Below are 25,118 nucleotides of genomic sequence, written 5' to 3'. Positions count from 1 at the left end.
AACCCTTCATTCAGCCTGAAATCCTAGAAAGGCATTTGTATTCGTTCAGTTTTGTGAACAGAAGGTTGCACAAAATCATTAACCAAAATGCTGTTCCTGGCACCTCATCCTTGAGAGCACCACCTCTGTAGCTAAATGATGCGTGAGTGGGGGCTGTTACAAAATGAGCTTATGCAATATCAGCATGCCCACGTTTAGAAAATATTATGTATTCAAGGCTTCAGCCTGAGGCATCAGTTCCAATAGCTAGTCAGGTTTTGTTCATAGAGATCTTTGTGAGCTGTGAGAAAGGAAACAGTTCAAGTGAAGCAGGTTTTAAATAATAGAACAGTTCCCAGCACATCTGGCTATCAGCCACCTGGACGCTGGATTAAAAATAAAAGCCATGGAGCCACTGAAACTTACAGTGCAAGTGGAAGACTGAAAACATTTTTGAAATACACACCAGGCACTTAGAAATCATCATTCTGAAATAGTGCTGAGCTCTGAAAATGCCAATTTACTTTGCAGAATGGATTAATAGGGCTATGGAAAGGTGAGGAGAAATGTAAGCTCACAAGAGCTCTTACAGTCATGAGTGGCAGTTGGCGTCCCATAGTGGCAGAAAATAGCAAGAGGAACAGGATTTTCTTTCTATTCAGAATTAGTGCATATAAATGGGATATGGTTCATGAGATTAAAAATAATGAGGTTGTTTTTTTTGTTTTTTTTTTTGTTTTTTTGTTTTTTTTTTTTGTAAGAAAAACAACCCACAGCCCCAAATGGTAAATTTACATGCTGAGCTTAAAGAGAGTTTTGTGTCTATTACCAGAACTCATTTGCTGAAGGAGAGGCAGAAGGAGGAAGGAAGCGTAGAATAAACTAGAGTTTCATTTCTTCCAAAGCTGTCTTGCTGCTGGTTGGTGGTAACAATTGGTTGGAGCAATAGGTAATGGAAAAAGCACCCATATGGATTGCTTGCAAGTACTTTCTGAGATGAGAAGATGTAAATAGATGTCATGATGTGCAGCAAACTCCCAGTGTTACCAGCTCTTATTTTAAGGTTCAGCACAAGATCTCTCTGGGTCAAACACTGTCACATTTCTCTAAGAAACATTATTTTCTCACCTTTCCAAATTCTGTTTCAAAATAGGAACATAGAAGAGTCTTACAGCAGTCATTCTGTAATCCCATGCACACATGTGAATGTAAATAATGAAGAAGAGTCAGAATCTGGCTGCTGGATAGAAAAGTCTGCCACAGATAAACTAGAAGTAGTCTGCTGCTGGTTGACTGTTAATGAGCCATATGGCCCTGCCTGCATTACTACTGAAATCTTGTTTTAGGCTGCCCCTCATTCCTCACTACTACCCAAATGAAAATACAACAAAAAACAAACAAACAAACAAAACAAAACAAAAAAACTGCGCTCTTCCTTCTGTATGCTTCCAAATAATACATATATGAACAGTGTTTAAAAACAGAATGTACAATTCCCAAATGATTATGTGCTGTCTACTTTCGCAGAGGTGCTCAGCAGCTATTACAATCTTGCTCACACGTAGTATAGTTGACAACATTAACAGACTGCGGAATTCTGGGTTTGCACGATGCGTGAAATCTCTCAATCTGGTGAAGATTCAGAGGCTCTGAGGTAGCTGAGAATTGTAAAAACATACATGTTACAATGACTACAAGTTTGTTGTATTGAAGCTGTTCAAAAATTCACAACTAACATGAATTGTTTAAAAATATTCTGAATATTCTCCTCATTTAAATTAGATCTGTGAATGCCTTCAAATTTCTTGCTATTTTCAAGTGTCACGGATCCATGCAGCATTTAGTTGATATACTTTCTTTCTTCAATCACGATGTCTTTGTACCTTGGAAGGAAAAATAAATATAATAGATGGACTTTTTTAAGAAACAATTTTAATGAATTTCTGCTTTCCTGATATGGAGAAATACAGTGTAAAGTTCAGGTTGTGCATAAAGCTCATTTGTTTATTTGAGAAAGAAAACGTGCCCATTTTTTCAGTGAGAGGTATAGCACTGTCCGACTGATCAGCAATGTATTTTATGGAGTAAGAAAAAAAATGCTGATACTTTGAAGGATGTATTTACTCGAATACTTAAGTCTAAATTATTTCATTTGTTATAATGCATTTTGGAAATCCATGCCACAAACATTACAGTTTTATCTTTACAGTGATTGTGATGTATAGCTTTATATTTTCAAGGCACATAGGAAGTCATTTACTGTTCTGATTTCTTACACGTATCTACTCCTTTGGCAAATTATCTGACATCGAACTGTTCCTCACTAAAAAATACCTGCATAGCTAGAAGTCACAGTATAGATTTTACATTAAAAGACTCTGTGGCAAAGTACTAAAAAGAAAAAAAAAATAGGAAATATAGATTACATTGTTTTGTTTGCTGTAGGAGACCAAAGAGCTGAATGGTTTTTAAAAGAAAACAGTGCAAGTGTGAACAGTGGCATGTAATTAAAGATGAATGCAGAGGAATAGTACCAGCAAGCAGTGCAAAAATGAGGTATGTTCCAGCTCCTCCAAGTGAATTCTGCATCATAAGAATATTAAAATCTGCTGGAATTAAAAGGAAAATCATAGATGATTCCACAAATGTGGAATGCTTTCTACTTCAGGAGTCCCAAAACAGTTGTAATAACACTTAATTGGATAACTTCAGTGAAAAATAGTCAGTGCCCAAACACAGGAATATGACAAAGCAGAGAAATGGTCGTTGTTCACTACCATACAAAAAAATAAATCTATGCCCGAAGTTACAGTTGGCAACAATAAATGTTTGCCTGAAATGGGGATACACTGAATGACAGTGTAGGCAGGTAGGTAGTTAAAAAATATTAGGGCTTGACCTGACACCAGCTGAGAAAATCAACAGTGCGATACTCCTCCCCAGAATGGGGCTATGCTTTAGAAAAGAGTTATGGTTGAAGTCATTCCCAAAATGGCTACACTAGGAAAAGAAACACCTTAATTAGAAACAAAGGAAATTTACTTCAGGTGTTGGGAAAAATTCTCAAAAGTACTGGAATGACCAAAAAAATAGAATAAGTCAGGACTTTTAGGACCTTTCCCTCACTGGAGACTGAAATGACGAAATAAGACAAAACACTCCTGGTGTATTTGGTGCTACTTTTCTGGACAGGTGGACTAAATAATGGCTTCCAAATTGCCACATCCGTAGTGGCATCTTGACACTGCAGTTACCTGAACTTTCTTCCCACAGAGGATTCCAATATAACCAGGACGGCACGAGCACACATTAGGTGACACACACTTGCCTCCAAACAGGCACTTCTGATTGCACACAGCTAGATCAAGAGACAGGGATACATGGCTTTAGTTATCTAACAACTCAGTGAAGGAAGCTTCACAGTCATGTGGAACCAACAATACTTTTGCCTACCCCATTTCCATATTCAAAGGTGCAGATATAATATGGGAACGTGCTGACAGAATAAATGAGATAGAGAGAAGGACATGAGTAAGGTGTATTTAAAAGCAGTACATAGCAATGGTCTCTCAGGGCTATTGCAGCAGCATATCATCTATCCGTTTGCATGCGTGGTCTCAGACTACCTTTTTATTCTAGTGAGCTTCAGAATGGGCACAGGAATCTGTACTCTGTCCTACCTTTAACACAGATTTGTGTTAAAATAAGCCAAGGGACAGGACTTGCAGGTATTGTGCATTTCTGAAGCATTCTAAACTGTGCAGAAATAAAAAGTTTACATTGTAGGTCACATCATTCTTACGTGTTTGACATTGGATTCCTTCCCACTGTGGAGGACAATGACACGTACTTGGTCCAATGCACTCTCCACCATTCTTACATTCCTGAAGACAGACTGCTGCACAAAAAACATCATCACAAGGTTCAGTTATATCTCAAGTGATTATTTTTTATTTACATTTGAGAATGCTTAGTAATTGTTGACTGCTTTCTACACAAAAGAGTCACATCATCTTCACTAAAACCCTAAGATCAACAGAATATTAGAACCAGAAACAAAAATGCCTGCAGTCAGGGTATGCATTGAGATGTTCTGATACAACACAGTCAGTTACGAAAGCCTGAAATATTAAGTCAATGCCACTACACCGTTTTGCTGTTTTTTTTCCAAGTTTACCTTTCCAAAATCCAAACCTCAGGGAAAGATCTTTCTGTCTGTCGTGCAACTTAACTCACAGAGAATCAACTCGTGAATATTTGATCTTAAATTATTTTCTATGAACCATTTTTTTCTGCACATTCTCTGTTTATTAAATCATTCTCTAAAACACTATTATTTCTCATTGGTTAACATATTTTATGATGATGAAATCTCTTTTCCATAGAGTCCAAAAATATCTAACCCTTGTCAGTATGGGTGGGGTTTTTTTTGTTTCAATATGCCTTTCCAACAATTACAGAAAATAACACAGGGAGAATTGTTTTTCATCCATCCCATCAGAGATCTCATTGTCTGTATCAGTATCTGAGCCTCAGGTGTGGTGATATGACAGACACTCACATTTTATCTATTGTATTTCTACCATCCATGCTCATGCTGATTTTCACACAAACTGTGCCTTTATCCAAGCTGCCACATTTTATTTACATGCCATCTATAACTCCATCAAGATACAACGCAATCCACAGCTGTGCTTCCATCACAGTCCTATTTTTTCTTTCCTAGAGCATTTATGCCTATTGCATTTTCTATTCCAATCATTTCCCACTGTTTCCACAGCTTTCCAATGTTTCACTGTAGATCTTTTTCTGATATCTTTTTTTTTATGTCCTATAGTGCAAACTGAAATTCTTTCTGTTCATTGATCCAGTTATTTGCAGCTGTATGTATTCAAACATACAGATTCATCTTGTTTAGACAAAAGTGGAGAAAGAAACAGAAGTATGTCATTCAAGAATTAAAAGGATATTTCAGTCTCATGATTTAGCCTGAGCTGCATAGTATTAGTTCCCCATTCTACATTTTGCTGCCAAGTTACAGATCACTGTTTGTCAATGTGTGTATTTTTAAGAGCTCTTTGGCAATAACTTCATATTATCTGTTGACAGAGCTGTCCTTCAGCCATACATTAGTTTTAGGGCATGGTTCTCCTGTTAACTGCATGATACTTACGTGTGTTACAGTTTTTTCCACTCCACCCTGAAGGACAAGAGCAAACATTGGGCTCTACACACCTTCCTCCATTCATGCACCTTGGCTCACAGACACCTTAAATTCAGAAACATTTGCTGTTAAATACTTTTTAATGGTTTACAGAGCAATTTATTAGTTACTTTCATATTCTGGAAGGATTTTAACACTAGCTTACTTTTTTCACATCTTCTACCTGTGTAACCATCAGGACAAGTACAAATGTTGTTTCTCATACAGTGGCCACCATTCTTGCAAGGCGGCCTGCAAACAGCTAAAAGATATAAAGGAGAAAGGCTGTTGTTTGCTTTTGCAACATACTTCCAGGAAATTAGTGAAACACTAAAATCCTGACAGTACCAAACATCGATATAAACTACCAAGCCTGTCTGTTAAAAGTCATATTAGTGGATTTATTACATCAGTTGCAAATACAGAATAAGATAAGAATGTGTCAAGGTTGGCAAGTGTATGTGTATGTGTATACAAGTGACCAGACTATATAATGTGCAAAGCAGCTGGTCAAGTGGCTGAACACCGCTCAAGAATTGAGTGCAAGACAGAGAAAGTGAATTTTTAGTATCTCTTCTTGAACATTGACTGAATCAGCCATAAAAGCCTTACATACATACGTTTGAGTTGTATACTACTTCTCTGAAGCTTAACAGTGCTTTCTTACTGATTACCTCATAATGACAGGAAATAGGAGAAAGAAAAAAAAAAAAAAAGATTACCATTCTGACACTGAATTCCATAAAATCCATGTGGACAGAGGCATACACCTGGCTTAGTACAGGAGCCACCATTGAGACATACAGGGTCACACATCGCTGCACAAACAAGGTGAAGAAAAGTGAGAACAATGACAACAAAATAAAATCCATAAAATATCTACTTCTGTTGCAAGGACTGTGATTAAATGCCTCACATGAGTTCAGATTATACTGTTCACTTAAAATCTCTACCCAAAAATATGAGATCTGTATTATAGAACTAGCATGCAAAGACAAGAAGGGGTGTGGGGGCACCCCAGCATTAAGCAACCACCCAGTGCTGCTGAGTCACATGCTTAACATTTCAGATTATGAGAGGCCTCCCAGGAATGTAGAACTTGGAGGAGTCTGCAGTGGGGTCTATTCCCTGTTACCTGTACTGCACGTTGGTCCGTACCATCCAGATCTACACTGGCAGATGTCTGGAGTGAGACATTCACCACCATTTTCACAGTGCCTGTTGCAAATCACTACCATCCATCAATCAAAGAGGGGAAAAAAATATGTTACAGTTTATCCTTCATCTATTTTTCAGTTCTTTCCCAGATATTAATATTGGAAATTACACACAATTTCACTAGTGGAAGAAGAGTACATCAGATATTTAAATTACAACTTGCTTTGTTCCCAAAGAACAGGAAGAATTTTCGGTATTTTTTTGCTTATGATTTTTTACTTACTTGTATCACATCTTGGTCCTACAAAACCATAGGGGCAGGTACAGAGATTTCTGGCCAAGCATGTGCCTCCATTTTTACAGGATGGTTTACAGTGTGCTGTGAAAATAGAATTAAGTTATTCAAGAAATCACATCTAAAAAGATGTGTGTATTGGTTACGCTTTAGCAAAAGGACAAGGTTGATAATTGACAGCGGGGAAAGAACTGGAAATAAAATGAAGTAACATGTTATGCCAGAAAATAAACTGAACAAGAACTGAATTTCAAAGAGCACACAGAGTTCCAGCACTGCTGGCTTCCCCCAGAGAATGGAAATGTGAGACAGTTTCCAGACAGGACTGCAGACTTCCAGCTTTTCAGGAGTGTTCAGCTTAGAGGCATATAGAGTTACAGGTGAACTCTATTTGCTGTGATAGTTACACTGGTCACTGTCTTTACATAATTTCACATTATCAGAAATACTGCAGGAAAACCTGTGCTTATCTCTCATCTGTATCTTCGTTATTATACAGGTGTAAGGAAGCACTCACCATAAATCCACCTGAAAAGACTGGGGAAGCCTACACATTAGATGTGGCTGGCATTACAGTTAAAACAGTCAGTCATTTTGGGTCAGTACACAAATAGTCCAAACCTATCCACAGAAGGGGTCATGGCAGCAGGGTTTTTTGCAGCTGGCAGTCCTAATCACTGGGCTAGACCAGACTTCCTTTCCTGCTGCCTGTCTTTGGGGATATCACTCACTTCAGCAGAACTGCTAAGTGCTCTTACTAAGAATTGGGAAACTGTTGTGGGGTGATGTGTCTAGAATCCAGATTTCTCCTTCACTGGAGAACATCCCAACTGTCACTGTGACAGAGAGCTGGGTGCCACCATGATGTGCCATTGGGAACTCTTCCTAAGAGGACACAGTTAACATCTGTACTGTTCTGTACTTAGAGAAAAATAAATCATGAGTAAGCAAATTGGGTCATCACCTGGAGACAGCTTGTATTCTCTATACAGTCAATAGAGAAAAGAATGTATTTACATTAAATTATTCGGAAACAGAATGTAGAAAATTCAGGCGCTTTTTTGAGACATTCTTTTGTATTCTTACCCTCCTCCTCAAAGGAACTGAGGAATTTAGGGATGGCAATACCTAAGCAAAGGCACCTAGGTTAGAGGGACTTGATTCCAGCCAAGGATCTGTTGGAAAGGCATATGCACACCCATGAAAGTGAACTGCAATTTGTTGACTTTTATTTTCTTAAAAGGTTCTGAAAGGGTGAAGTGGAGAATGGCAACTCTGAACAAATGCCCAGTGGAAAAAGCACAGCTTCCTCAGATCTTAGTGATAAAAAATAAATAAAAACCAACCAATCAAACAATTTTTCGTTAATTTTAGATCAGCATGCAATGTACTGATGATGCAACAAGTTAAATCGAAGTATGATAATTTGCTGTCATAACTTAGTAAACATAGGAATCTCTGTTAAAGTAAAAATCAAATGAACTTGCATTCCTGTCAGAATGAATGGTTATGAGAGTTACTGACAGCAATCTTCAGATATTTATGAATTCAAAAGTACAAAATATTCTGTTTACCTTCTTCACAAGTGGAGCCGTTGTAACCTGGTAGACATTCACAGACATTGGGCTTAATGCATTTTCCATGGTTTTTACAATCAGGTCTGCATAGAGCTGTGCAAAATCAACAGCGATTTTAATCATTAACTCATTTATATGAGCTATTATGGGGTAAATCAAAATGCCATACCCACCTGTCTGACATTTAGAACCAGCATAACCAGGCTTGCATTTGCAAATATTGGGTGCCACACACTCCATATTTTTGCCACATGTTTGTCTACATATTGCTGAAAGGCAATTAAGAAAACAGTGAAAGGAATAAAGAAACAAACAATGGCATTTCAGTCTAACTATGTCCTACTTAGCACAATGAACATACCACAAGGAATCAATCAGGTCCCTGATCATAAGATGGAAACCTGAGATACATCAGAGAAAAAATGTTTTTAAGTTCATCCGCATAACTAAAAGCCTGTAAGGTAAATATTAATAAGGAAATAAGGAAATTCAATACTATGTGAATTTTACCAATCACACATTAACAATGAACTCTCATGTTATAAAAATACAAGACCTGTTCTGAAAGTAATGCCTCCTATTATATTATGTTGGCCCACAATGTCAGAGACAGATTTTGGTGGTATGGCAGTAAAGCTGAACCTTCCTAGCAATATTCCCTTAAATTTGCTGCCATGTGACAGATGGCAGCAGAGTGGCAGTCTTACAAAATGGTGTCTGACATGGAAGTGCATATTGAGCAAAGGTGTGTCACTGAATTCTTCCATGGAGGAAAAAAATGGAGCCCATTGACATTCCTTGTTTGCTGAATGCATATGGAGACCAAACAGTGCATGTGACCACAGCGAAGCAGTGTGTGGTGAGTTTCAGTAGTATTACAGAGACATGAGGCAAGTCACTTTCTGGATGTCCATGCAGAGCTGTCACCCAAGAAAATGAAGAGTGTCTCAATCAGCTCATGCATGTGAAGACAGACTGCAACCAGGGAACTGTGTATAAAGCTGAATATTGTCTTCTATGTGTTGGAAATGATGGTGGCAGCGTTAAAGTATTGCAAAGTTTGTGCAAGGTAGGTCCCAAAAATGTTCACACAGAACAGAAAGACCACTGTATGCAAGTTTGTCAGGATCTACTGAACCAATACAAGACTGAAGATGACAGTTTCCTGTAGTGCATCATTACCGATGATAAGATATGTTGTCACCACTATAAGCCAGAGTCAAACCGGCAGTTCATGGAGTGGCAAAACATGAATTCTCCGTCGAAGAAAAAATTCAAGATGCAGCTCTCAGTAGGTAAAGTGATGTTCACTGTTTTCTGGGATAGGAAAGAGGTGATCCTTCTGGATTTTCTGGAACCTGGACAAATCATTAACTCTGGCCACTGCATCATGATACTGACTAAGCTGAAGGCTCAAAATTCCAGAGTAAGGAGAGAGAAGAGAACCACCTTTCTCTTGAAATATGATAACTGTAGCCCCCATACCAGTTTGAAGTCTGTGGAGCACATTGTCATTCTTGAAAGGACTGACTTAGCATACCCACTGTATAGACCAGATTTGGCATCTTCTAACTTCCAACTGTTTGGGCCAATGAAGGACAACTGTATGGGCAACATTTTCCTAGCAACAAAGCCCTCAAAGCAGCTGTGAAACAGTAGGTCACCTCCACTTGTGCAGACTTTTATGAGCGTGGCATGCAGGCTCTTGTTCATCATGGGCAAAAATGCATAGCTAATGGTGGTGACTACCCTGAAAAATAGTGTTTTGTAGCTGAGAATTTGCTCTGTCAAATAGTGTTATTGTGCTCTTTGTGTTTGTTGTAATTTCCAAGTTCCATGGAAATAAATAGGTGGCATTACTTTCAGAGCAACTTATATATAAAAAAATTCTCAGCGAAGCATTTAGTACAGTCATTTGCAATACCTCTACAATTGAAGCCATCTCCGTAGTAACCATAAGGACAACGACCACACTTGACTCTATCATCCTGACTTGGCTCACAAGGTACTCCAGGAAAACAAGGTAGATCAGCACAGGTTACTACTTTAGGAAGTACTATTTCATCTGAATCTTCAGGAAGCATTTCTGGTGTGACAGTCACTTCAACAAGAGCAAAAGGTAAAGGACTCATTCTATGCTTGGCTAACAAGTGCTGAACTCTGTGAGCATTTCCACCTTTAAATACTTTGTGTGACAAAGAAAGGCTTTTGCTTGTATTCACTGAACTGCTAAGAGAAGCCTTCTTGCTAGTCTCCCAATGACTGTAGGCCTCAACTTGTGCCCTTATTTTCTTCTCAGTTGACACAGCATGGCTCCTTGAAGAAGCTGTAATCACTGTGTTTTCTGGAGAAGTCCATTCTGTGTCAGTAAGGTGTCCACTACTGCTATCAACAGCTTGAGCAATGTTTTCAGTAACATCTGGTTGTACAGAAGCACTTCTCTGAGAATGATATGACTTCTCAGTGGTGACTGTTTTTGATCTGGAGAGTGATGAAATACTAGTATTGTCCATTTCTATAGAAATAAATCTTTGGGGGACAACTGTAGAACTGGGAACAGAGTTCAAGACCTTGTCAAATGATGACTGTTCAAAACCTACAGAATGTTAAAGAAAAAGGAGAAAAGATGTACAGAAATATTATAAGACTTTTTTTCTTCCAAGGATGAAGAATGTCTTCTGAATAGAAAAACATATGTTCCATTCATTCCTCTCCTACCATGTGCTACACCAGAATAAATGTTTGCAGTAGGACATAAATCTCAACTGGCAGACAAAGGTACTCTGTCTATATACTATATATACTATATCCTTTCCCACTCTCACCATGGCCTTTTGGAGCAAGCAGTCAGGGATTTTCAGATACTGGGTAAACATATAACTTTATTGGCAGAACGAATTAGTAGTGCCATACCAACTAGATTACTGTAATGGTGTTTAAACAAAAGATACTGCTTACTGTTCAAGTGTATGTCTAAATGCAGGTAATAAACCTAGAGTTTGGAAGCAGATATTTAGTCACAATACATACTTACCCACTTGCTTACATCACATGAAGAATTTTGTACGAATAATTCACTATTTTGTAGCAAAAGTATAATTATGTTTTAGTTTACTTAATTACTTCAGTTATCTCAGAGCTCTCTGATAATTCTCTGAACATTTTTCTTCATTTTGATAATTTTTGTATATTTTTTATTAGTGGAATATTACATATGTGTTTTCAGTGACAAAGATGGACTCAGCCTTCTCTCTGATAGTAATGCAGAATGAATGAGAAATGCTCCATATTCTGCCCAGAAAAAAGTGAGTTTCTGGTGGATTGTAGAAAGGAGTATGGCACTATAATACAAGAATGGCAGAAGGCTTTCAATGGGCTTTTTAGCATTATGGGTTTGAGAAGGAATGAAGTTGGAGGAGATTGTTGAACTTAACTTAAGATCTGTCCTTTGGAACAGTATTAGAAAACTGTAAACAAAAGGTTAAACTTCCCTGAATCTTATTGCAAAATGTTATCCTCCCGACTGCTGGAAAACAAAGCATTAGAAGAAACTGATAAAGAATTATCCAGCATTGGCAATTGAGTGAGAGTACATTTTCCTCCCCTGCTAACAATTCAGAGATGAAGAAAAAGACACCCAAGGAGAATTCTCTGTGAACAATACCTCAGCAGGCACAGAGCTGGAAATGCCAGCAATAGTGTTTAAGGAGTTTTGGAATTAAGGACCTTCATTTGCCATACTCTTCACCTTTCTTTTGAATTAAAGTATGAAAATGGCATTCAACATAATGCCATAAACTTTTGCTTATCTCATATAACAGATGTCCCTATCCCCATGTTACCTATTGTACATCAGTGGTTGGGCACAGAAACAAAAGGCAGAAGGTAAGAATGTCATACATCACACTGACAATAAAATGACTTGACTGACCTAAGGGATTTGTTGATATTGACATTTCAGTGTCATTTATAAGATCAGAAATAAGAATGCAAACCAAGTCATTAATTTCATTTAGTTAAACTGAATAATTAAAGTAAATAACATAAAGCTGACTAAAACCTTTAACTTCCCAGCTATATTCTTCTCAGTATGTGAATCAGAAATATCACTATCTTCATGAAATAAAATCACCTTTATTCTCTCCAGCTTCTCCTATGAAATCTTTTCTTTCAACGTAAATGTTGTCAAAGGTTTCTAAAACAAAAAATGAGAGGGCACATTAATAGTTACCTTCAACAGCAAATAAATTACAGAATTCCGATAGAAAAAAATAACTCAAAATTCAGACAGTAGGTGAAGAGTAAAAAATGTTTCTTGAAGATTTGCAACAGATTATGTTAAAATTATTAGTTATTCAGAAATTGCATAAGAGGACACAGTAAATTAATGTTAGGAACCTGATTTCTCAAGTGTCTTTATTTGAATAAATAGTTCTATGCTGAGCAGCCTAAAAGCAAAGCATTTTGTCAATAGTTACTCGTATTATGAAAATAACACAGAAAAAATACACTTCACAGATTCCTAGTATTATATGAAAGAATGTGGGCATTTGTAGCTATTTTTTTCTAAACATTTGAAAAAGGAGCTTACAGCTGTGTGACCCACTACATTCTGATATTGTGACCATCTGAGATTCTGTCTCTGTAGCCAACAGTCAGAGTTCTTTTCTGCTGACTACTACAGTTCTAATTTACTGTTAGAAATGTAGCACATCCAGAGATATCTTGTCTGATTATAATAAGACAATAGTATTCTTCTGAAAAGCAGATCATATTACCATAGCATGACTTCCCATCTCCATGTAGATTGTTTGGGCATGAACCACAATAGTAAGAACCAAAAGTATTGAAGCAAAATACTCCAGGGAAGCAAGGATTGGATGCACATTCATCTATGTCATCTTGACAATTTTCACCTGCATTCAAATACAGATTTTTATAATACTGTTGTCACCAGACTTTGACAATATTTTTTAAAATGATAGAAGTAGAATGTAGATGCAAAAATACAAAGGACTGCATATACGAAGTACATCAAAATATTTCAGTACATCTAATAAATGCAGCTCACTATGTTTGTCACATACATTTTTTTATCATATGCCAAGTTTCTTGCTTATTGCAGAATACGAAGAGAATGGGCTCTGTGGACTACACTTACCTGCTGGCACTGGAGGAACCATGCTGGGACCAAACTTATCATTCTTGTTTTACCATATTCACCAGAGGAAAACAGACAATCTAAATGTGAATATATAATGTAGTAGTTTACCTTGAAGTTCAGGTGGGCATTCACAGTAATAGCTGTTTATTCCATCTACACATTTGCCAGTACCACACTGGTTGAGTTTGCAGTCATCAGTATTCACTTGACAGAGATCACCTTCAAATCCAGCCACACACACACAAAGGTATCTCCCACTTCCAGGTGGGAAATTAATGTTTGTCACACATGAGCCATTATTCAGGCAATCACATGAATTTACCCTGATCTACAAAACAAGACAAATAAGACAGTTTTCTCTTTTTATGAACTAGCAATGAATGTTGTAATTAGATATTGTAAACATCTTACTAGCATGAGTCATTTTACTGTAATATTAATTACCTCTATTTCTACCTTAGTCTCCGCATTGCAGTCATCTGTCAAAGAAAATGTTAATTTATGGGGATTCTTTGACACAGCTTTCCACAAAAGGAGACCTGATGGGGAAAGACTGGCACCTTCAGGACCAGACTCCAATGTGAAAAGAATAGCAGAGCCCTCTGGATCTGAAGCCAAAAACTGATATACAAAATCTTCTCCATAAAAAGTCTGTAGCATACCCTGAAAAGTTTCAAGCACAGGAGGCTGGTTGTCTGTAACAAAGGAAATATTTTCTCTTTTTAGCAAGAGTTGCAATATACTGATAAAAATTTTAAAGGAACATATCTTTCTGTTAAGGAAAACATATGTGACTATTTCTTTTAAATTCTAACATCATTTGAACAGTACAGGAAAAAAAAAAAAGATATTTTTGTTATAATTGTAACATTAACAAGAAATTACTTACAACATTACAAGAAATTATGTAAGAGTGTAAGAGCTTGTAAAGATTGATTGCATTTAAATAGAAAAAGGCCTCAAAAATTATTGAAATTAAAAACTGTTTTTATAAACCTTTGCAGTTTAAAAGTGAAAGTACAGAAAGTCATAAAAAGTTAGAACTAGGAAGAGATTGAGTGAGACAATTATCAAAAGTCCCATTCATACAAGAGCCATACTAATCCAGGCGAGTCATGTTAGCACTTCCCCCATGAAACACTGATGGAATTCTTGTATGTGAGATATGATGGATCTGGGTTGATGGGGAAAGCTGGTTGATGGGAAAGCTGAACCAAAAGAGCTATATCTTCTAGGCTAGAACTTTGTACTATGGAGAGACAGAAAATAGAAACTAGATGACAGTCGTCTTTTCATGGTATGGTTTCTAATTGGACTGAAGTATGAGATTCATAAGTATATTTGCTTAGGCCGTGCACCTATGCAATCAGTGTGAGTTATGTCCAAATATTAAGTGGTTAATTAACATGACCTGCCTTTTAATCCAGTTTCTTGTGTTCACCTCTTGTTTGCTATAAGTCAAAGACTATGGAACAAAATCTTGTTTTAAACATCATTACTAGGCCTGAGGTGTTACCAACATTTATGCAAAGCTCTTTATAGAGCATTTTCATAGATACATGTATACAGAAAAGCTGCTTGTTGCCTAGCTTATGCAGAGCTACGTTGCTCATATTATAAGTTAGAACATGCCTCAGAACATGCACCTGATTTTTGGGAAATACCTTTTATTCCTAAATGTTGAAGACAAACACTTGTGGACATGGCTGTACCAAAAATCAAAATACTGTTAACTGCTAATAAGGCTCAAAGAGTTGTTAATTTCAGTAGTTTCTTGTTAGTTACTGTAAACAGGGGAAAAAAAAAAAAACAACCAAGCCTGTCTTTCACACGTCTAGTCTGGAAAACATCCTTTTCAGAAATAAGGAGAAACGCAAGATGAAAAACAAGATCAAATTACAAAACTAAAATAGTACCCACCAAGCTTTAGCTGAAACATTTAACTAAGCTCAAAACTTCGCTATATCTATTCATCTTGAAACTCAGTAGAACCTAAACTTTTTGCTACTTTAAAAAAAAAAAAAAAAATCAAAGAGATGACAATCAGAACTATTTAGAACTTACTTTCAACAACTGACCAAGTTAACCTTGATGTGTCAGGTCTGCAGAGTAAGCAAGGGCTGATTGGATTTGTGTCACCTTCACCATAACAGAGTCCATCTATGTTGCATGTTTTCTCCTTTTAGAGAAATGACAATGTGATTCATTAATTTCAGTTGTCAAACAGTAAATTACAGACTCATGTATTTGTAAAATTTTGTATTTGTAGAGTGTCCAAATTTAATAAATCAAACCTAATCAAACCTAACCTTACATTCTACTTTTAGAAGTAAACAAATGACAGTATGTTTGTTTTACTTGTTAATTATATACAGTGCTTTTTGTTGTTGTTGTTGTTGTTGTTGTTGTTTTCCTTCAAACTTGTCTCTTCTGAATTTCTCTTCTGGTGCTTTTCATTTCTACACATGAAAAATTCCTGTTGTGAATGAGTACAGGATATGTATTCTTTCTACCTGAAGAGATGCATACTTTAGTAAAATACACAGAAGAATGATATATATACCTTTAGTGCACATAATCCAGATTCCTGTAGTTCACATATCTGACAAGCTCCATCGTATATTATCATTGCTTTAGAATTGCTGTAAGTTAATCCATCATTAGAAATCTGCAAGATGTAGAGTAAAAATAGTTTAACCAACATAGGTATCAACATCTCAGCAGTACTGAGATGGGATTCAATTCAATGACAGGCACTATATTTAGCTGTTTAAACTCTTGTAATAGACAGCAAAACTCTAATCAACAAGATTAGGCAGACTGACCACATGTAGGTGTCTATGCTAGGATAGAATGAACAGTTTTTGGGGTCCATTGACCTTACTGACTCCAACTGCATGATGTCTACCTCACACAAACATTCATGTAGACATATATTGAGCTCAACTCATTTTTTCTGTCGACATATTGAATGTCATTTGAAATACACTAGGGTAACTACTTGGCCTTTGCCTTCAACTTTTGAAGGATGCATCCTTCTGTAGGTTCTAGGGATAGCCCCTTATAGGGGGCAGTCCCCTTGCAGGAAGCACTCTATATTTAATCTTAAGAGATTAAATGAGATGTTATGTTAAGCAAGCTGAATTCCATCCACTGTACCATTAACAAATAATAGTTATATACACAATGTATTTTCATCTTAGTATCTGTAAGTGAATATTTGAAATTTCTGCAAGTACCTTTATTTTCCACCAGGCAATGGGTTTATCATCAACCAGATCCACGACATCAGATTGTGGGCCATTATTCGGTAACTCACAGTCAACAGTTCTGACATTTTGGAAGGCAGCTGACATGATTAGAGGTTCTCCAGGAATCCACTGGCTATCAGTATACTAAATTTTAGGACAAATAATTTGTTTTTCAGTGAAATGGAATATGAAAATATTTTTATCAGAGAAAAAAAAAAACATGTATTGCTTAGTGTTTCAATGTGTCTACTGTCTCTGGATTAGAATGATGTGGGAAATATTATATGTCATTTTTTTCCCCCACAAATAGATTTCTACCACAGCCTGTTAATATGAAAGATGAGAAATCTTTCCTGGTGCATGGCAATTTGGCATGGCATTACCAAGAAAAATTCTTCTATCTGGAGAGTGATGGAAGAGTTAAGTAGTGGGTGATCCTTTAAGTAGCACTGATCTGATGTCGCAATTACTTTATGCCTCTCTATCTCTGCTCACAGAAGTGGACAAGCTTTAGTCAGATGAACAGATGAGGTTCTGGCAATGCTCAGCTATGATTTTGGGTGCCAGCAAATACTGGCAGTTAGCCACTAAACCCCTGCACAAATGAACAGATTACAACATTAACCCTGTAGAATTCTTTTCTATACTCCAGGAAGGGCAAATTACCCAAGGATCTGTCGTGAGAATTCAAGATAACTGAATAGGGATGGTAGTACTATGTGATAGAAGTATGGATTGCAATAGGAAGCAGGGTTAAGCATATAGAAAATAGATTGCGTCCAAGTCTGGAGCCCCCAATATAAGAAAAGACAGGGAGCTGTTGGAGAGAGTCCAGAGGAGAGTCACAAAGATGATCAGGGGACTGGAGCACCTCCCCTATTAGGACAGGCTGAAGGAGCTGGGCTTGTTCAGCCTGGAGAAAAGAAGGCTGCGGGGTGACCTCATTGCAGCCTTTCAGTACTTAAAGGGAGCCTACAAGCAGGAGGGGAATCAACTCTTTGAAAGGGTGAGTGACAGCAGGACAAGGGGAAATGGTTTTAAGCTGAGGGAAGGGAGATTTAGGTTGGACGTCAGGGGGAAGTTCTTTACAGAGAGAGTGGTGAGGTACTGAAACAGGCTGCCCAGAGAGGTTGTGGATGCCCCATCCCTGGAGGTGTTCAAGGCCAGATTGGATGGGGCCCTGGGCAGTTTGGTCTAGCATTAGGTGGGATGGTTGGTGGCCCTGCATGTGGCAGGGGGGTTGGAGATTCATGATCCTTGAGGTCCCTTCCAACCCTGGCCATTCTGTGATTTTGTGATTCTGTAGAATAGGTAGATTAAGAATTGAGAGAACAACAAGATCAAAATCATGTTGAGTTTAGCTAAGTTTTACTGAGTTGGCTATTTTTTCAGTTACTGGAACAAAGTGAAACATTTATTTAATTCCAACCCTGATGTAGGGACCACAGTTCTGAATTTTTTCAAATAAAAAAAAAAAAAAAAAAAAAACACTTCAAAAAATGCTCAAAAGACAAATTAACTATTTTTGTTCAAACCAAACTTTTTTCAATGTTCTTTCACCCTGTGCTAATTAATTAATGGCAAAGGTGAGTAAAAATGTAAAAACTAAGCATTCATGAATACGCAATTTTGAGATCTTTGTCTCTTTGAAATGTGATGCAGTCTATTTTTCCAAAAGCCTTTTGTTATCAGCTGGAGACACATTCAGATATTTTTTTCAGGAATATTATTGCTGAAAAATCAACTAAAAATCTCCAAATCTACTAGAACAAAGTAAGGGGGTTCATAAACATTCCTATCTTTTGCAAAATCTAAATAAATTCTGGCAGTCTGTAATCATTAACTCCTTGGTCATGTCCTGCCCAAAACTCTACCAAGAGATGCGCACTAGTTATGTATCTGTGAAGTATTCCAGTACTTCATCATCTCTTATAGCACTGTGCATGGTAGGACAGTCTGTAGACAACCAATGTGATTTAATCTTTCAGAAGTGCAGGCATTAGAAATGAGAAATGTGAGTGTATTAGCTCTAAATTCAGCAAAAATGCTTCTAGGAAATTTTGATCAATTAAATTCATCTCAAAATACCCACAAGAAGTGCTATATGTTGTAACTCCACTGGCATTTGCACAAAGCCACCATTATTCTAGTCAGAAAATTAAAAGGAAATAAACTTACTTTCCTTGGTAATTTCAGGAAGAAAATCAAAATAAAATTAAAAAAAAGAAAAGCGATAACAACAAAGGAGATCACAATAAAAGAGATTATCTAGAACGTTTGTATAGTTCAGAGCCACATATACTACAACAAAGTGTTGTATCAGAGAATCTTGTCATGAGTTAAGACAGAGGCAGTTCAGATTATTGCAATCAAACTCCCAATAATTGTCTGTGAGATGCTCTAAAATTCTTTTAACTTATACTCTTAACTTTCTCATTTCAAGCCAACAAGCAATCCAGCAATGACTGGATAAATGTGCACAAGAAAAAAAAAAATCTATAACCCACACTGCTTAATTGTAGCATCTACTAGAACTAAGGAAAGCATTTTTTGGTTGTCTCAGGAGCAGAAGTTTCCCACTGAATGTTTTCCCTTTTGTCATTCTCTCCCCCCACTCATCATGAGTGAAAACCAGTTTCATTTGGCAGGGTTTTTTTATTCTCATGTATAATACAATGCAAAAACTTCTAATCACAGATTGTTCATTTCAGGCTAACACTTGTAAATTTTTATTTTAATTTTGCTTTTAATTTTGCCTTGGGCAAATTCTAGGTCTGATTACCAACATTCTGTCTGTACAGACTACTCTGCCATTACAGTGCAGTTCTTTTAGTCTTCTGTTCAAACCTAGGCTACAGAGCTGACATATTATTAAATAGTCACAGTATTCTGCTCCTGGGAAATGGACATCTCAAAAATGCCTTTTTCTTTTTTTGTAACAGATTTATTATGTTTATAAAAAGGCTATTTTGAGTATTGAGTTTGAAACAGTAATCTAGCGGTGTCTTTAACCTTGCGGTCCTTTTTCAAAGAACTGGTACTTCACTTCCTCTCCATAAGCACTTAGAAAAAAAGAAAAAGAATGGAAAGAACAAGCAACGTACTGGTTGCTACCAATAGGACTACCTTTGCCCTTTCCAGATGGATAGCTGCTGTTTGCTGTTATCTCCCTTTTAGCCGTTGAACATTCCCATTATGTTTTGTACTTTTAGCACTGAGGAAAATGCAATCTTGCAAAGACTTGAGTGCCCGCTGCAAAGTGCTGAGTGCCTCTGCTTTTAGCTTCTACTAAAGCATTGGGTTGTACCAACATAAATGATTAGATAGTTTTTACTTATTCACAGAGAAATTTAAACAGAATTATTACTATACAAGGAGACCTACTTGCAATCTGATAATTTCACACTTCAGATTCGATGACTCCCTGAAGCCATGTCCAAAAGCCCTCACTGATGTGCAGTCATACTGACGAATATCACATAGCCCAGCATTTTCCAGCTCTGTAATTTCTGGAGCTTGGTCTTTGAAGTAGAGATTAGACAATAAAAGTCAATACAATGAACTCATTCATATACATTTACTTTAGACAACACATTTATTTCTCTGCCCAACTAAGAAAACTGTCAACAACAAAATCTGGAACCAGTGGAAAAAAGGTACAAACAGTAACCTTTTGTGTCATTAAAATGAATGTCACCATCAAAGCGAGGTTTTATGTCTTTTCTGGGAACTTCAATTTTATAAAGCAGATGAAACATTCATGCAATAACAAACTCCTGTGAATATGTGGTCTATCTCCTCATCTATGATTCTTTACATCACACTTGCAGTGTAAAATGTAAATGAAGCTCAGGCTTTAGATATAGGAACTTGAAAATTACTTGCAATAATTTATAATGGATTTTTTTTGTTTAAAGACTAAACAAAAAAGCATCACTTGTGGAGGTGCTTCATGAAATAAACCAACAAAGTTTAGAATACTCAAATATTTCCTCTGAAAGCAAAGCTGTATGGGAACTGCTGAATCACGGCCTAAACCTCTGATTGATCACAGGAGGCAAGCAACAAGTCACCCATGGGAGCACAGGTGAAGGCAATTCACCTGTGCTTCTGGAAGGGGTGGAGCCTGGCTGCTCCTCTCCTAGACCCATTTAAGAGCTGACTGCCAGTGAGGAAGGATGTCTTTTGGAGATCCCTCTTCTGGAGTTTGGTAGTAAGCTCAGGGTGTGGGTAAGCATCATATTTGTTCTCTTTTTGTTATTATAACCTGCTTAGCCAAACTCTCTTCTTTATTTCATAATTATAGTATCTTTATATTTATTGATTATATGCAAGCCCATCTATTTGAGTTAAAGAGGAAGCAAATATTATGTTTTATTACTTTTTCTTCTTCCTCCATTTATTTTAAATACATTAATTTAACAAAAATACTACTATAAAATATTAACAGCTCTGAAAGACTTTTGAATTTTCTAATACCTCATATTTTCACTGTGTTATCTGCTTATCAGCATTTTCAGTCAATGTCATACTTAATAAAAAAAACTTGCTCAGCTCTACTTAGTAAACTTTTTTCTTCGCCATCAGTTCTGCTTCCACATTTAACAGTATACAGGGATGTAACACTGCCAAAAACATCCCACTTCCAGTTAATAAGCAGGAGTGTATGGATGTGGCAAGATCTCCCTGAAGAAGACAACTGTGGAAACATGCTAATCTCTTGAGGCCGTACTCTGGATTGCAAACTGAGTAGTAAATTTTTAAAATTTGATATACCATAAACTAAGCCCATGTTTTCCCTTGGGAAACAAGAAGGCTAAATAGAAAACAATAATGGCTGTATTAAATTGGAACTAGCCTGCTGGATAATGAACAGGCTCACCAGAGGGAACCCCTGTCAGTGCAGGAAGGAAGGAAAAAAAAAAAAAAAAAAAAAAAAAGCAGGAGAGAAAAACAGTGAAGTAAAACTTATGTTGCACAAACATGGAGACTGTTATTTCAGTAAATCTCATTCTTTTTCCCACCTGCCAGACAGTATACTGCAGTCGTATGAACCATAGCCTTGAAAGCATGCACAACCCCATTCTGTACATTCTCCATTACCACTGCACAGACTGGGACACTTCAATGCAGTAAGCAGGTTCTCAAAAAACCCTTGAAGTTCCTGTTGAGTGTAGTTTATTTCTTCTAAAACTCTCTTCTCACATTCATTCTCTAAAAGAGCTAATGAAGCTTCTGCCCATCTGAGGTCATCTTTCAACAGTAAATCCTTAATGCAGATATTGATCGCGTCTTCCATTCTTCTACCATGAAGGCCACCACAAGCTCTTCCTATACTGGAATTGGCTATTGCCTGCTGGCACAGTCTCAGAGCACTGGACTCAGTGAGGCCAGAAGGTGTGGGCCAAGAAGGAAGAAACTTCTTGTCTTTGTCAGTGGTGTGGTCCTCTGGGAAAAAGTACTTATATGCCTCTAAATCTGTTTGGCTTAGACTCTGGAATAGAAATACCGGATGATATTCATAATATCTTTGGTGCTTCCTTCTACTTGTAACAGATTGACTTTTGTGAAGATTACTGTAACTATCAGAAATTCTTTTAATGTCTGAGCTTGAAGTTCCTTCTTTTTCTATACCAGAACTTATTTTTGAGGTTGCAGAGAAATGTGGTTTTACTAATGATGATTTGTGAAGTTTGGTTTGATTATCTTTCTTTTGCAGAAGTGTAGAGGAATCCATTTCAAGTACAGGTGAATGTTTGTTTAAGCCTTTGACAAGATCAATGGGGTTGAGATACTCAGCAGTGACATCCAGTCCTGGTATCAAAGAAAGAAATCTACCATTTTCACTGTCTTTACAAGACTGGGGAAGTTCTGATTTAGAAACTGCCTTTAATTTATGTACTGATGGATCTAATCCACCATCTTCAAATGTGCAGTCACAGAAGTCTGTTTTCTTAGAAGATGGTAATGAAGAAGGTGTCTTGTCAAACAAGCTACCTCCTGGTGGAATTCTAGAGAAGGGAAAAAAAAAAAGAAATTCTATCTTATCTATATATTTTTGTTGTTTTAATATTTGTGCCTATTTTGCGTAATAATTAATAATTCTATAGCATAGATTACAGAATATACAGGATATGGTTACAGATCTCAGTTAAATTGTTTAAAAAAAAAAAATGGGAATAATGTATACTAGAAAAAAAAGAGTTAAAAAGGCAGATTTTTTTCTGATGACTTGTTCAGAACAAACTTACCTTACATCATATTTACTACTTAAATACAAATTTGGCTCTTCTGTCTATATTTACACAGATATTAACTTACAAAAGCCTTTTATGTCTTCAAATTTTTGAAGAGAGCAAAGAAGAGTTTAAACCAGAAATTATGTCACTTGACTGAAAAAGTATTTCATTACCTCCATTCCTTTATAAAAGAAAAAAGAGCATCAGAATTGCTTGGAATTTCCACCCCATTGGCAGTGTGATAGTCATTCTCTACACTTCCATCAAAGGTGCCACAGAGCCCCATTGTATTTCTGTAATCTGAACTGGGCGCCCTAAGTGTTATGCTCATTCCCCATTCACTCACATCAGCACGAATGAAAGCTCCAGAAGAAAACAAAACCTAAAAAGATATGGACGATATAATTGTGAGAACCATTATTCTTATTTTCCCTAATTTATTAACAAGGAATGATTTACAAAGGCAGACATATAAAGATATCCCATTAAGTTCTGGTTCTTACTATTCTGAATCAGACAAATTGTTATTTACAATGCTACAGCAGAAGAAATACGAATCCTGTGCACCCCAAAAAGCACCTGGATAGCACATTTCAGGCCAATAAGCTTCATCCATCTCTAGTAGGTATAGAGCAGAAGGTCAATGACCTCAAAACCACAGAAAATTAAAGAGTAAATGAGCAAAGAAAAAGGGCCACTTAATCTCCAGATGGAAAGGGATAATTCTAGTAATATGAACTGACTTTCTGGAAGCATCTTTCTCACTTCCTTTTTGCCAACTACATGATTCTATGTGTTAATACTATGTGCTAATTCTATGGCTTAATACAGAATAATCTTCTACCTGCAAATGTGATCCTAAGTGTTCCAGATAGCTCAGAGTACTCTCAAAAATTCACTATTTTATTTCACAATGCTCACCAGAAATACTGACATCTTAGAAATAAACTGAGAAGAATCAAGATTCTTAGTTTACTAATCTGAAGAATTAAAGAATACCTTTCAGCAATGTTTTTACTGAAAGGAGGAGGGGAAAAAAAAAAAGGCAGAGCCAAAGAAGAATAAGTTCATTTGCACATAAAGGAGAAAGAAAAGGTAATAATACTTGAGAATTCATGGACAACTGAATAGGGGAAGTGAAAACGTAAGATTTTTCACTTCCAAGTTTAAAAGTTGTTTCTATGAACTTGGTGCATGACTCCACACAAGTAACTTATTTTTTCTGTTTTAGCATCCTAGCCTCTAAAAATGAGAAGTTTAATTTCTGTTGCCTGATGTTCTCTAAATATTTAATATCTGAAGTATTAAAAACCCAAATATTTTAAACTAATAGACAAATACAAGCTGAAATGGCCTGTTTTTATGACTTGCATTTCAGACCAACAGAATGATAAACAGCAGTGGAGTGTTTCATTTTAAAATTCTGCGTCATTTCAAACATCACTTACATGTAAAGCACTGGTCAGAGTACTTTGACTATAAAATAAACATTGTCATTGTTTAATTGCAGAAAATAAAGCATGTTTTAGTTCTGAAATTGGTGTGAATTGGTAAAAATAATTACTGAAATAACTATTACATCCAAAAGTAATATGAACTTACTGTTACTTTTCTTCCTAGGTAGGATTCAGTGATTCTGACATTGCTTCCTGTTGTGTCTCTACTTACTATGGATAAGCGTGGCTGTGACTCATGTAGCTGACCACTGCACATGTCATATGCAATTATATCACTTCCTTCTTTGGCGACAAAGCCACAGTTACAGGATGCTGGATGTTGAAGACTTCCACAATCCCACTGGCGAACATGAACTTCAAAATCTCGAGCTGTACTCTTATAGAGAACAAATGTTCCTGTTTTAAAATTGTCATAGAGTCTGGTATCAAAAGAAAAGCATAATATCACCAGGTGTCAGTAACTTAACTTAAAACAGATTTCTAGTATTTAGTAGGATTTGATACTGCAGTATTTCCATGCATCATGAAAAAAAAAACCAAGAGTACTGTTCACAAACACAAGTAACTTTGTTCTGAACAAACACCATCAGCTCTAAAACAAAAATTTTAAACCTGTTCTACAGCAGACACAGGAGGAAGAAGAGAAGGATCACAAATGGAATATGTAACAATGTTTGTGAATGGAAAGGTAATCTTGGAGCCACTGCCATTTTCTGATGCATTTTAATTGTGCTTTTGTGTACTCTAACAAGCAATCAGGGGATTCTTCTTAGCCTTTGTGATTCTACTGCAATG

At 36.7% G+C, this 25,118-nt stretch overlaps 1 protein-coding gene across 1 annotated transcript in view; it reads right to left on the bottom strand.

Annotated features, from left to right (window-relative positions):
- Positions 1 to 706: 706 nt before the first annotated feature.
- The window catches only part of VWDE (von Willebrand factor D and EGF domains), a 39,769-nt gene continuing 15,357 nt past the window's right edge, over positions 707 to 25,118 (bottom strand). Inside the window, exons 10-31 of the mRNA XM_090142740.1 lie at positions 24,469 to 24,742; positions 23,040 to 23,248; positions 21,656 to 22,638; positions 20,012 to 20,148; positions 16,616 to 16,771; positions 15,940 to 16,044; positions 15,441 to 15,555; positions 13,821 to 14,071; positions 13,485 to 13,704; positions 12,991 to 13,128; positions 12,345 to 12,407; positions 10,137 to 10,808; positions 8,386 to 8,481; positions 8,210 to 8,305; positions 6,624 to 6,719; positions 6,318 to 6,413; positions 5,905 to 6,000; positions 5,349 to 5,444; positions 5,153 to 5,248; positions 3,782 to 3,877; positions 3,234 to 3,337; positions 707 to 1,862 (exon numbers count right to left, since the gene is read on the bottom strand). Of these exons, the coding sequence (XP_089998866.1) occupies positions 1,842 to 1,862; positions 3,234 to 3,337; positions 3,782 to 3,877; positions 5,153 to 5,248; positions 5,349 to 5,444; positions 5,905 to 6,000; positions 6,318 to 6,413; positions 6,624 to 6,719; positions 8,210 to 8,305; positions 8,386 to 8,481; positions 10,137 to 10,808; positions 12,345 to 12,407; positions 12,991 to 13,128; positions 13,485 to 13,704; positions 13,821 to 14,071; positions 15,441 to 15,555; positions 15,940 to 16,044; positions 16,616 to 16,771; positions 20,012 to 20,148; positions 21,656 to 22,638; positions 23,040 to 23,248; positions 24,469 to 24,742 (4,216 nt within the window). The 3' untranslated portion in view covers positions 707 to 1,841. The remainder of the gene's footprint in view (positions 1,863 to 3,233; positions 3,338 to 3,781; positions 3,878 to 5,152; positions 5,249 to 5,348; positions 5,445 to 5,904; positions 6,001 to 6,317; positions 6,414 to 6,623; positions 6,720 to 8,209; positions 8,306 to 8,385; positions 8,482 to 10,136; positions 10,809 to 12,344; positions 12,408 to 12,990; positions 13,129 to 13,484; positions 13,705 to 13,820; positions 14,072 to 15,440; positions 15,556 to 15,939; positions 16,045 to 16,615; positions 16,772 to 20,011; positions 20,149 to 21,655; positions 22,639 to 23,039; positions 23,249 to 24,468; positions 24,743 to 25,118) is intronic.

The sequence above is a fragment of the Phasianus colchicus genome, chromosome 6, assembly GCF_987193195.1.
Source record: "Phasianus colchicus chromosome 6, bPhaCol1.hap1.1, whole genome shotgun sequence".
Lineage (NCBI taxonomy): Eukaryota > Metazoa > Chordata > Aves > Galliformes > Phasianidae > Phasianus > Phasianus colchicus.
Note: the sequence above shows the minus strand (reverse complement) of the source record. Positions and strands in the feature narration are given on the sequence as shown.